Below are 10,590 nucleotides of genomic sequence, written 5' to 3' on the forward strand. Positions count from 1 at the left end.
GTGATAAAGTCTTAAAGTTCCTTTTATTTTTGGCCTGCTGTTCTATGATTTTTCAGACAGTGTATAAAAACAAAAGTAACTTCAAGACTTAAGCCAAAGTATTTCAGGAAAAGAACATATGATCTCATGTGGTGGTGGCAGCATAGTGGTCTAGTTGTTCTGCGGCTTCCAGATTCTGGATGGTTTGCTAGTTATAGAACCCTTAGTTCTGCTCACAAGAAGAAAATTCTGGAGAATTTTTAGCCATCAGTTTGTAATCTTAAGCTCAAGTGCATTTGGTTATAAAGGGTTACAAAGTTTTTTTCAGAAGTAAAATTAAATTTTCAGAAATCTTAAGTTATGTTGAAAAATGTCTTTGTTTAGTGTTGGCCAGATTTGCCTCGATGTCAAAGATTTTAAACCGTTTCCAAATCGTGAACTTTCAGATACCATCTTTCGGTCCCATCAACTGCACATGTTGTGTGCAGCAATATTTGTGCACTTCTTACATTAAGATACAAAAAAAAATACAGATATTATAGACAGCTGTTTACTGAAATAAAAAAAGTTGATTTGCAACATGGGGCTGCACAGTGGCGCAGTTGGTAGAGCTGTTGCCTTGCACCAGCCCTGGTCTTTCTGCATGGAGTTTGCATGTTCTCCCTGTGCATGCGTGGGTTCTCTCTGGGTACTCCAGTTTCCTCCCACAGTCCAAAAACATGACTGTCAGGTTAATTGGTTTCTCCAAATTGCCCCTAGGTGTGAGTGTGTGTGTGCATGGTTGTTTGTCCTGTGTGTCTGTGTTCCCCTTCGACAGACTGGCGACCCGTCCAGGGTGACCCCGCCCCTCGCCCGGAATGTTAGCTGGAGATGGGCACCAGCAACCCTCCCGACCCCACCAAGGGACAAGGGTGTAAGAAAATGGATGGACGGATTTGCAACATTTTCCAAGAACAGTTTGAACAAATCTACTCTCAGCCAGTCCTAAAAACAGAGAATATTGACATTTCACGTTAAAAAACGACACGTTAAAAAAAAAAAAACACTAATCTCCACAAGGCAACCTGTCGTTTCTGTACCAGGAACGAATGGTTATAATGTGATGTGCCTGAGAGTCCAGACTCTGGGCAGAAACATCCCACTCGTCCCCCTCCACTTGCTGCTGATCAGCCAGGTTAATGGATAAACAAACTTCCTGCCTCCAAACCGACACCGAAACTTTTCCGGAATACAGCCGCTGTGGTGACGAACCTGTCAATGGGACTTTTTTTGTTTTGTTTTTCTTTTTACAAGAAAGTTATTTATTTTTCTCCAGTCAATAGTTATTAGTATTGATGTTTGTGAGGCAGAAACCCAACCAAAAGGCGCTTAACATCAGCCACGCTCACACGTTTCCCTCAGAGCTTCTTTAAACCGAAACAGAAGCACAGCGGGGGGATTTTCATCTGAACATGGACCGGTACCGGTACTTCATATTCAACCAGAAGAGTGTGCTCATCCTGGGCATCCTCCAGATAGCCTGTACGGGTGTCTGTGTCGTCTGCGGCTTAATGGACGCTGCTTTCCGCAAGAACACCCCGCTGAGCACCAGCAGGACGCCGTTGTGGGGAGGACTGGTCAGTATCACCTGGAACGCTCTGCTCGGTGAGCATCCAGGTGTCAGGATACCTACGGAGTATTATTGGTGTGTTACAGGCGCATAGGAGACCGCTTTCTAAAATATGGTATGAATATGGTATAACTCTTAAGAGAAGAATAACTATTGACAGGGTCGGTCAAAGATTGGCTGAAGCCGTGAGCAGACTTTAATTCGGGGCCCCCCATTTCCAGCTTCAGTCTTTCATGATTGTTATGAACATGGAGAGTAGGGAGGATGGGCGAACCGCCTTTTTTTAAACAATTGTTTGTCAAAACAATAAATTTTATCTGACAGAATACTAAAGAAAAAGTTTCAAATGATACAAAATTCAGATGTGTAGGTTAAAACTTTATGATGGCCTAAATCAGTGGTAAATTATAGCTCTCAATTTCTAATGAAAATGTTAAAAGTTGTGATCCAGAGTAAAAAATTTGCTTAACATTAATTAATTAAGCAAATTAATTAACTAATTTGCTTTAGATTCTGTTGTAAAAAACTAAGCTATCCTTGATTATTACTTTTCCACTTTAGTTATTAAAGTGGAAAAAAACACCTTAACTTATCCTTGTTAAGGTGTTTGTTTGTGATATCATTAAAACTTTTAATCAAGATAATTGCAGGGTCTGCTTTTAATCAGAATTAATGGAATTTTAATCCAAAGCATATCAACAAAGTAAGCAACATTTTCAGTTCAAAAACAATTTTTGCTGTTAAATTAGTAATTTCCAGTTAACTGAGAAATTATTTTGTAATGTTTTTAATCATTCAAAGGCTTAAGTTCCTTACTGCAGAATATGATATCACTATTAAATATGTGACAATATCACCAGCTTGTACTGCTTGTCCAGACAAATATTCTAGCTAAATCCTCAAATTGACTTAGAAAATAATATTTGATAGAAAATCCACTTTTAATATGATAGTTAAGGATATGTTATTGTATGTTAGGTATACAGTGAACCTCCAGGATTTGTGTTTGTTAGGAACCAGAGTTGTCTGCGAATAGCAAAAATCCATAAATACTTGAAATACTAGTTCAAACATAAAATATACTTTAATATGCATAAATACACACAATTGGAGCCATGTTGACGCTACAACAGAAGCTAACATCCAGTCTTCCGTATTTCCATTTTGAAGTTTACAATCAGTACCGTGTAATTTAACGGTGCTCTTTGATAGACAGCTTTGTAAACTCCAGCCAATTGCTTGTCAAGCAGATTTTCATCAAGACTTTTCAACTTCTCAAGCTGCATTTCCTTCATAGTAATTCAGGTGGGCTTTACAGAATTCTTTTTTTGTTTTTTGCGGTTTTCACAAATAATTTGGAAAAGTGTTTAATGGAAATATCTACAAATATTGAACCCCAAAAACTTAACCATGAATAGTCACTGTAAAGATGTTGAAAACATGTCTACGCAGATTATTATATTAATTTTTTTTTAAATCTAGATTTTGGTTAAGTTGGACCAAAGTTTGAACAATAAATCTGTAGCTATGCCTCCAGAGGAATAAAAATTGATCAACAATCCTGCATAGTCTTGCAAAATCCTGATGTAGTTTAACTATCAAGGGGAATGCTTGAAATTCCAAAACTGCAAAAAAAAATTATTTTTGAGGACACAATGGAGCCAATGTTCCGACCACAAAGATGAAACTGGAAGAGAAACAGTGGACTGACTGATGGTACTGTACCTCCTGTTACGCCGTGGATCCAGAAGGAGGAGGAGGAAGACCAAATCATCTCTTCCATCCATCATAACGGGACATGTGGAGATTCTTTACGAAATGATGAACAGTATGGACAACCCGGAGCATCCTCATCATCAGACTATCATACAACAGTGTCTTCAGTCAGAGGCTTCTTCAGATCTGCAGTAATCTGAAGATCCCTCCTGTACTCAAAGGAGGAGTTGATCCCTACACACAGCCATTAACATGTTAAAGAACCTCGATGATATAATGTTAAACAACATTTGATTTGTTTAAAGTCACAGTGTTCATGAAATGTGGCCTCAGCTCAGACACAAATTGGGAAAAAATATTACGTTGAAAATTATGAAAATTGTCAATCATGAAAATGGACTATTCATAGTTAATTACAGTAATAATTAATGCTAATATCACATTAGGATCCTCACTCAGACTGCTTTCTGTTGTTTTCAGGTCATGGCCTGTCCTGGTGTGCTGGCGCTGTTTGCATCCCAGAGGAAGAACGCTGTATTGGTGAGTTTCTAGCTTCTGAACTCTGCTTCTCTTTAGGAAGTGACAGGAAGCTGGTACATATGGCAAGCTCAGAGACACCTCTTCAGTCTGTGTCGACATGGCAACCTGCTGATGACACTCTTCAGCTCAGTGACCTCTTCCTGTTTGATGCTTGACAATGCCGAGGTACTGTTAACATTTTACGAGGACTGGGCGATATGGCTGAAAAACAAATGATGATATAAACATTTCATATCAGTTGATGCTGATAATTATGGATTAATTTTTGGTTTAAATACCTGAAATGCCGCCAAGCTGGTGACATGATCTTTACTGTTTAATCTCCAGTTTCCTCTGGAGCTGTTGAGTCGTTTTCTACTTTCACTCCATGCTGGTCCTATTTATTTCTAAGCTGCTAAGAGGCACAGTGGTGAAACCTGAAACTGCTGCTGCGCATGGTACTCAGCAGGCTGTTGCTAGGAAACCAAAGAGTGAGCAAGTGAGTTACTTGATACCACCAACCTAGCTTAACTGGCTTGTGAGAGGTTGAGCGGCTAAAGCCTTTCCTCTGTCTACATCCCCCAGAATGCTTTTCTGGATCAGAGTTCAGTGAAAATTGTATCGGACATATTTTCTATTGATATTGAGGATTTTCTGTTGGGATATATATTGTTACTGATTTATCGTCCACCGCTACTTTTTGCGAATTTTAAAGTTTTGACTTTTCAGAGTCAACGACACCTCCAGGGAAGTTTCAGATGGATGGATGGATTAATTTATTGATTGATTGGTCAATTTATTTTTATTGGGTTTTACATTTATGTCTGGATTGCAGAAGATGACCCTGTATGCCTGGCTTTTTCCTGAATTTGACTCTCCATGGGGGGCAGAAGAGTGAAGGTTTTACAGAGGGGGTCATGTTCTCCCCTGCTCGCACTTTTGAGGGCGCCACTGTTCCGAGTCAGTCAAATCTCTTAGTTTTTGGCAATTTTGTAGCTTTTATTCTGAATTCTTTTACACACCTTGATATAGATGATCACCTTCCCTCATTACACACATGTACATCTCTCCCTCTCTGTTGTTCAGTAGATTTTTCAATACGAATATTTCCCTCAGGTCAGCTGCATGGTGGTGGCTGTAGGACTTTCCTGTGCAGCTGCGGTCGTCATCTTTGGCTACTCCTGTCTGACGCTGACCTATGGGGAAGAGGACGAAGACGTCTTCCACCAGCACAAAAGTGCCAAAGTGGTAACTACCGCACACAGCCAGCTGCATTCAGAGCACTTCATTTGGAGGAACTTAAAGTACACACATATCTGTCTGCTGTTTCACAGCCTTTCTAACAACTGACAGCAGTGATAGTAGCTGCTGACTACAAACCAGACAAGTTGAAGTGATTCATGCGTCTGAAGCTTCTTTTATCTTGGTGAAACATGATTTTAAGTGTGTGGCATGGCTCTGGAAGTATTTGTATCTAACAACAGCACACTGTGTTACACTGATATTATTTCTGTCTCCTAACTCAGACATTTGTTCTCCATCGGATGGTGAAAGGAGCCAATGCCACCATCATCCTGACCTGCATCATCAGCCTGGTTCTGTCCTCCCTCATTGGTTATGTGGGTTTCCGGAGTCTTCCATGCTGTGGCTGCTATGATTCCAGGACTGGACTGGTACGGATCGGTAGCCCACCGCCTCTCTGTGTGAGGCTGAAAGAGTTAATCATATCATGGTACAATGTTTCTCCAAAGGTCATGCTGTTGTGTCTGTCGAAGTTGCTAATAGGGTTCTCAAGTCCAAATAACCAATGTCTCAATTTAATCAATACTAGAAAATGTATTGATTTAAAATAACAGATTCTTAGCCCCTTATTTTCCTGTCTTGTAAGTTTAACCTGCTAATGTGACAGAAAGAAAACATATGTGACTCTGTAGCCAACTCCTGTTGGCTACAAAAGCATTCAGAGGAACATTCCTATAAAGGCAGATAGGGGGCCTAAAATGGGCAGTGAAGCTCCTGTATCTGTGATGTAGTAAACTTTACGGAGCCACTACCTGTTTCACCCTGCAGCGGTCAGAGATGGGTTCATTTGGACCCTCGAGTTTTTTACTACATGCGCCGTCCAGTGGGATTGTGCTGACCTCGCGTACGCTTTTGCAAGGGTTTTTTTTGTGTAGTTTTGGAATCTGATGGTTCCCTGGTGTCCCACCGTGAGATTTGCTGCACTCTTCATAAGCATTGCGCTAAGACTGCAGGAGGGCTGCAGCCCTGTGACGGGCTGTAGTCGGTCGGAGCGCCACCATCAAGACGGGCTCACAAAGTTCAAAACTCCCCAATTTTTTGTTCTAATCTGCGTGATTAGACAACTCAGACTCAGGTAAGGATGAGGCACTGTGTAGAATAAGATGTATTATAGGAATTTGTCACAAGTGTAGGAAATGGACACGTTCAATGAAATCTATGAAATCTCAATAGTGACAAAGGCAAAATGCTTCCTTGTATTTGGCATATCCACCTAAATCCCCACCCACCGTTTAATCCACTCCACCCAAGTGAAATCAGAAAGGTACGTGTCATGGAAACAGTTCCTATTGCTATCAGTTAGGAAATTGCTCCTAATCCATGAACCCTTAGCAATAAACCATACAATCCTTGACCCGGTGCCCCTTCACTGCCTGCCAGCTCACATGAGCAAAGGACAGAATGTATCAGTGATTAGATCACCACCACATGATTTAATTTAGTCAGTACCATCATGTTTATGAAGCATGGCAGAGAGAGAGAACCAAACTCAGCTCAGTCTGGTCTGTAAGTGAGGTGTTTTATATTTGGTGAACTCTTCAAGTAATAATAATGCTCCATACTCTAAAGTTCAACACTGCAGTTTGAATCATGTTTCCATTAACTTCTTCTTTTTTTTAAGTATCCAATTAGAAAAAGTCGATGGAAACAAGAAACAGCAAAATTTGAAATAACTTCCTCAGTTTCACAAAAACGTTTTCACGCTCACTTTAGGTGGCTTTTCTCAAACAGTTAATGTGCTACAGTGGAGCTGGAAACACATTACATCAGCCTGATTCTGAAACATTTACCTCACACTACTGATTAGTTACAATCAATAGAGTTGCATTTCTTTCTCTGCTTCTCTGGACAGCATGCAACATCGCCAGCCAACAGACATGACAGGACAACTTCAGCATGTCCCAAGCAACACATTCCTGAACATCTCTCTGTTTTCCTGATATGTGTGGTCCATGCTAGTTTGTTTATTACAACCATGCATAACGTCAATATCTCATGAAATCCCACTTTGGTGAGATTTGCCTGGTTGACTTGCTCTATTCTTTAGCAGTAATGCGGTCAGAATCTAGTGTATTAGCATATACAAAAACTCTGGTCTTAACTGCCCAACCTTAGCTTGCAATAAAAAGTGTTGCATTTCAAATGTTGCAGTTTGTGTCCCATGTTTTAATTTAAAAAGCATCCATCAAGTATCACCTCCCTGAAATGTTATCGACTGTGTTTCAGGAGATCCTGGTACCTCAGAGTGATCCTGGAGACACTGAGTTGGTGTGTACTTGGCAAGGTAAGCCATCCAATCAAACATGGTCTGTTTGGGTGACAGTGTGTGGAGCTCCAGACACAGTGAAATTCTTAATGTAAAAGTAAAGACATATGTCAGTATTGTTCTTCATGCATGGTGCATGTCAAGCCTGTTATGTTTTCAGATAAGTTTTGCTGCCCAATACTTATCCTTGTTAAGGTGTTTGTTTGTGATATCATTAAAACTTTTAATCAAGATAATTGCAGGGTCTGCTTTTAATCAGAATTAATGGAATTTTAATCCAAAGCATATCAACAAAGTAAGCAACATTTTCAGTTCAAAAACAATTTTTGCTGTTAAATTAGTTGGCATAACAAAGACTTCTTGTTTTAATCTGTTCTTCGGGTTATTCAGCCATGATAATGGTGCAAAGCACCATTAAAAAAATACTTCTGATATCTGTTTTAACATTAGCGTTGTGGCTGTCAATGCTGCTGTTACATGTTTAGCATTGAGATGCTATTATGGGCTTGAATAGCTTCACGGACAGGTTAACTCTTTTTAGCACAGCCAGAACACAATAGTCTTCTAATGTCCCATCAGATCTCTCTTTGAAGCAGAAATCCTCAGTTTGCCAAGAGAAGCAGCTTTGTCATCCATCGCTTGTGCATAAGATTTACTGGTGTACCAGAAACACATGAATACAAAGTTTTCAGCTCTGAATTTTGGTATGATTAAAAAGAACTGTGGTGAAATTTTTAACATGTTAAAATCAATGTAACTAGCTCTTTAAGGTCCTGACCATTTTGCCCATTAGGTATGTCTCAGAATCTGTGTATGGTTCGTTCTTTGGTTTTTTTGTTTCAAAACAAAATTAGAAAAACCAAACAAGCATGTGTTATTTTTTGTTTTTTCGTTTTTAAAACAAAATTAGAAAAACGGCAATTGCAAAAATAAAGAAAATGAGCTGTCAATTTCGGTTTTCATTATTTCATTTTTGGCAAGCGGTCTGACCCGGAAGTTCTCTCTGTCCGGCTTACGCAGGGACCGAATCACACACATTATGCAGGCTGCAGGGACACAAGCTTGTTCATTTCAGGCTATATACTGTAGTATTTTCTGCCAGCCGCAAGTCAGTTTAAGTAAAGCTCCTGTGAGAAACAAATAATACTGGACATCTGATCACCGAGAAAAATGGTTAGCCTGAGTTTTTAGTTAAGTTTTTTATTTTGAAAGGCCAGAGCACCGGGGAGTGGCTTTCCACCGCAGCCATACCCGTCTCGTCTCTGGACCAGCAAGATGGCTTCCATTGCACTGCGCCTCCAGCAGCGACAAACAGTAAGTACACTATTAATTTGTCACAAAAAGTTGTTTTAAGATGTTTTTAGACTAGAAAGTAGCCCTTATAGCTTAATTTACGGTTTGAAATATACTCCGGAGTTTTCGGAGCAGCGTAGCTCCGCTAACGGGGCCAGGCGGCTCCAGGCTCAGCGGGCAGGGGGAGTGTGTTTACCCCGCTAACCAAGGTCTGGGCAAGTCACCTTGTCGTATTCTGCTGCTTGATATCTGATCGTAGCTTCTCAAAGTGTGACATGAAGAGTTTAATGTGTTTGCATATATACTATTTGATACGTGTGTCAAAATATAATATTCCTCTCTGCAGAGTTCGATATTTCTGAAGATGTTGGTATCTTCTAATCATTGACATCATCCGATACTAGTTACTAATATTCCCTTCCTCTGATCTTTTTGTAGTTTGTAAATTCATATTATTTATGTGTGTGAAATATATTCTTCCCTTCGATTGGCTTCTTATGTGAAGTGTGAACTTTTTTAATATTTATTTTTTATTGTTTCATACAGGCGGCTCTTAGGAGGAGAGGCCTCAGCTCCAGGTTTGGATGCAGCTTCCCAGAATCTCCCAGTGATCCTCTTCCTCCTCCTGACATCGTCTTCTTCACTGTCTCCTCATCTTTTATATACATAAATTATAGAAATATTTTTTCATGATTCCCCAAACATTGGCTGAATATCTGCGTATGTTATTGTAATAAATAAATTTATGAAAATGTTTTGTCTGTTTATTTTGTAAGATTTGAGTTCAAAGCTCTGATTACATAAAGGTTGATACAAATTAAATATTTGTTTCTTTTAATGTTTCTTGCTTATAAATCCAGAGCTAAGAAATAATGAAAAGTATCAACTCAAAAGTTGTTCATTATGTTTAGTCAGTTGAGTCTAATAAGTTATAATAAATAGGACACGCTGGAGGGACGATGTCTCTCTGCTGGCCTGGGAACAGCTTTGATTCTCCCGGAGAAGCTGGAAGAAGTAGCTGGGGAGGGAAGTCTGGGCTCACGACCCAACCCCGGATAAGCGGAAGAAAATGGATGGATGGATAAATAGTCTCAGTAATATGCATCTTATAAAAATGTGAAAAGATATTGTGAGGTGTTAAACCACAGAAGAGAAGAAGCCTATATCATTTTTCTAACACCTACTGATGTACAAGATTTGGGTTTTTTTAGATTGAAGTCTGAATTCTGAGATTAAAGACAGAATGATGACCTTTTTTCTTTCCAAAATCTTCTTCCATAGGCAAACATTTATTTAGTTAAGCTTTTAATAATCTGGCAAAATTATTTCAAACATTTCCTACCTGGTATAAATCTTATTTCTGCCAGAAATAGATTTCTATTTCTGGTATCTATTTCCAGGTATTTACCTGAATTAGATACTACTATCAATCTATTAGTATATTGTATATAAATGTTTTTATATATACAATATATTCTATATTTATTTTGGATAAATATACAATATTTATCCAGGATATTGTATATTTTGGATAACCTTTTTTGCATGCTTGTTCATGACATACCGGATTATAATTGCTTTGCTAATGCTATTCAGAAAGGAAAAACTTAAACTTAAAGGGTTTGAATGACTGGCATTATGTTCTTTGAGCGTCTTTTTAAACCAGAGCAGATTAAAGGTTGGTAAAAAAAAAATGGACGGACTAGCCCTTTAGATATTTACTGAATGGAAAGCTGCATTTAGCAGCCATTAGCTTCATATACAAAACAAAGTCGGAGTTAAAGGCTGTCTGTGTGAAGGTATGATCAAATTAATTACATGCCGCTTTGGATGAGTGTAGAAAAACAAAGTGTGCGGGACAGAGCATAATGTCTATGTGTGATACGGCCCCTGTGTAAACCGGACA

General features: G+C 39.1%; 1 protein-coding gene across 3 annotated transcripts; it reads left to right on the plus strand.

Moving 5' to 3' along the window:
• The first annotated feature begins 71 nt into the window (after nucleotides 1-71).
• On the plus strand, nucleotides 72-9,755 carry LOC145553069 (uncharacterized). Of its 3 annotated transcripts, XM_081611540.1 has the most exons (7): nucleotides 72-1,595; nucleotides 3,785-3,844; nucleotides 4,940-5,071; nucleotides 5,350-5,496; nucleotides 7,352-7,409; nucleotides 8,604-8,705; nucleotides 9,231-9,755. In XM_081611540.1, the coding sequence occupies exons 1-7, from the start codon at nucleotides 1,431-1,433 to the stop codon at nucleotides 9,239-9,241; spliced, it is 675 nt and encodes a 224-aa protein (XP_081467666.1). In that variant the 5' UTR covers nucleotides 72-1,430; the 3' UTR covers nucleotides 9,242-9,755. The 3 variants fall into 3 exon arrangements, with proteins under 3 accessions (XP_081467666.1, XP_081467665.1, XP_081467667.1); XM_081611539.1 differs by lacking the exon at nucleotides 9,231-9,755 and having other exon boundaries at nucleotides 8,604-9,215; XM_081611541.1 differs by lacking the exon at nucleotides 9,231-9,755 and having other exon boundaries at nucleotides 1,516-1,623; nucleotides 8,604-9,215.
• Nucleotides 9,756-10,590: the final 835 nt, after the last annotated feature.

This window comes from Poecilia reticulata, chromosome 10 (genome assembly GCF_904066995.2).
Source record: "Poecilia reticulata chromosome 10, P_reticulata-male-v2, whole genome shotgun sequence".
NCBI lineage: Eukaryota > Metazoa > Chordata > Actinopteri > Cyprinodontiformes > Poeciliidae > Poecilia > Poecilia reticulata.

Bases quoted from the DNA above. Each gene is read 5' to 3' on its own strand.
- LOC145553069 (XM_081611539.1), top strand. From the start codon at position 1,431: ATGGACCGGTACCGGTACTTCATATTCAACCAGAAGAGTGTGCTCATC. The intron at 1,596-3,784 runs GTCAGTATCACC...TGTTGTTTTCAG, and splicing joins CGCCGTTGTGGGGAGGACTG to GTCATGGCCTGTCCTGGTGT. The intron at 5,497-7,351 runs GTACGGATCGGT...ACTGTGTTTCAG, and splicing joins ATGATTCCAGGACTGGACTG to GAGATCCTGGTACCTCAGAG.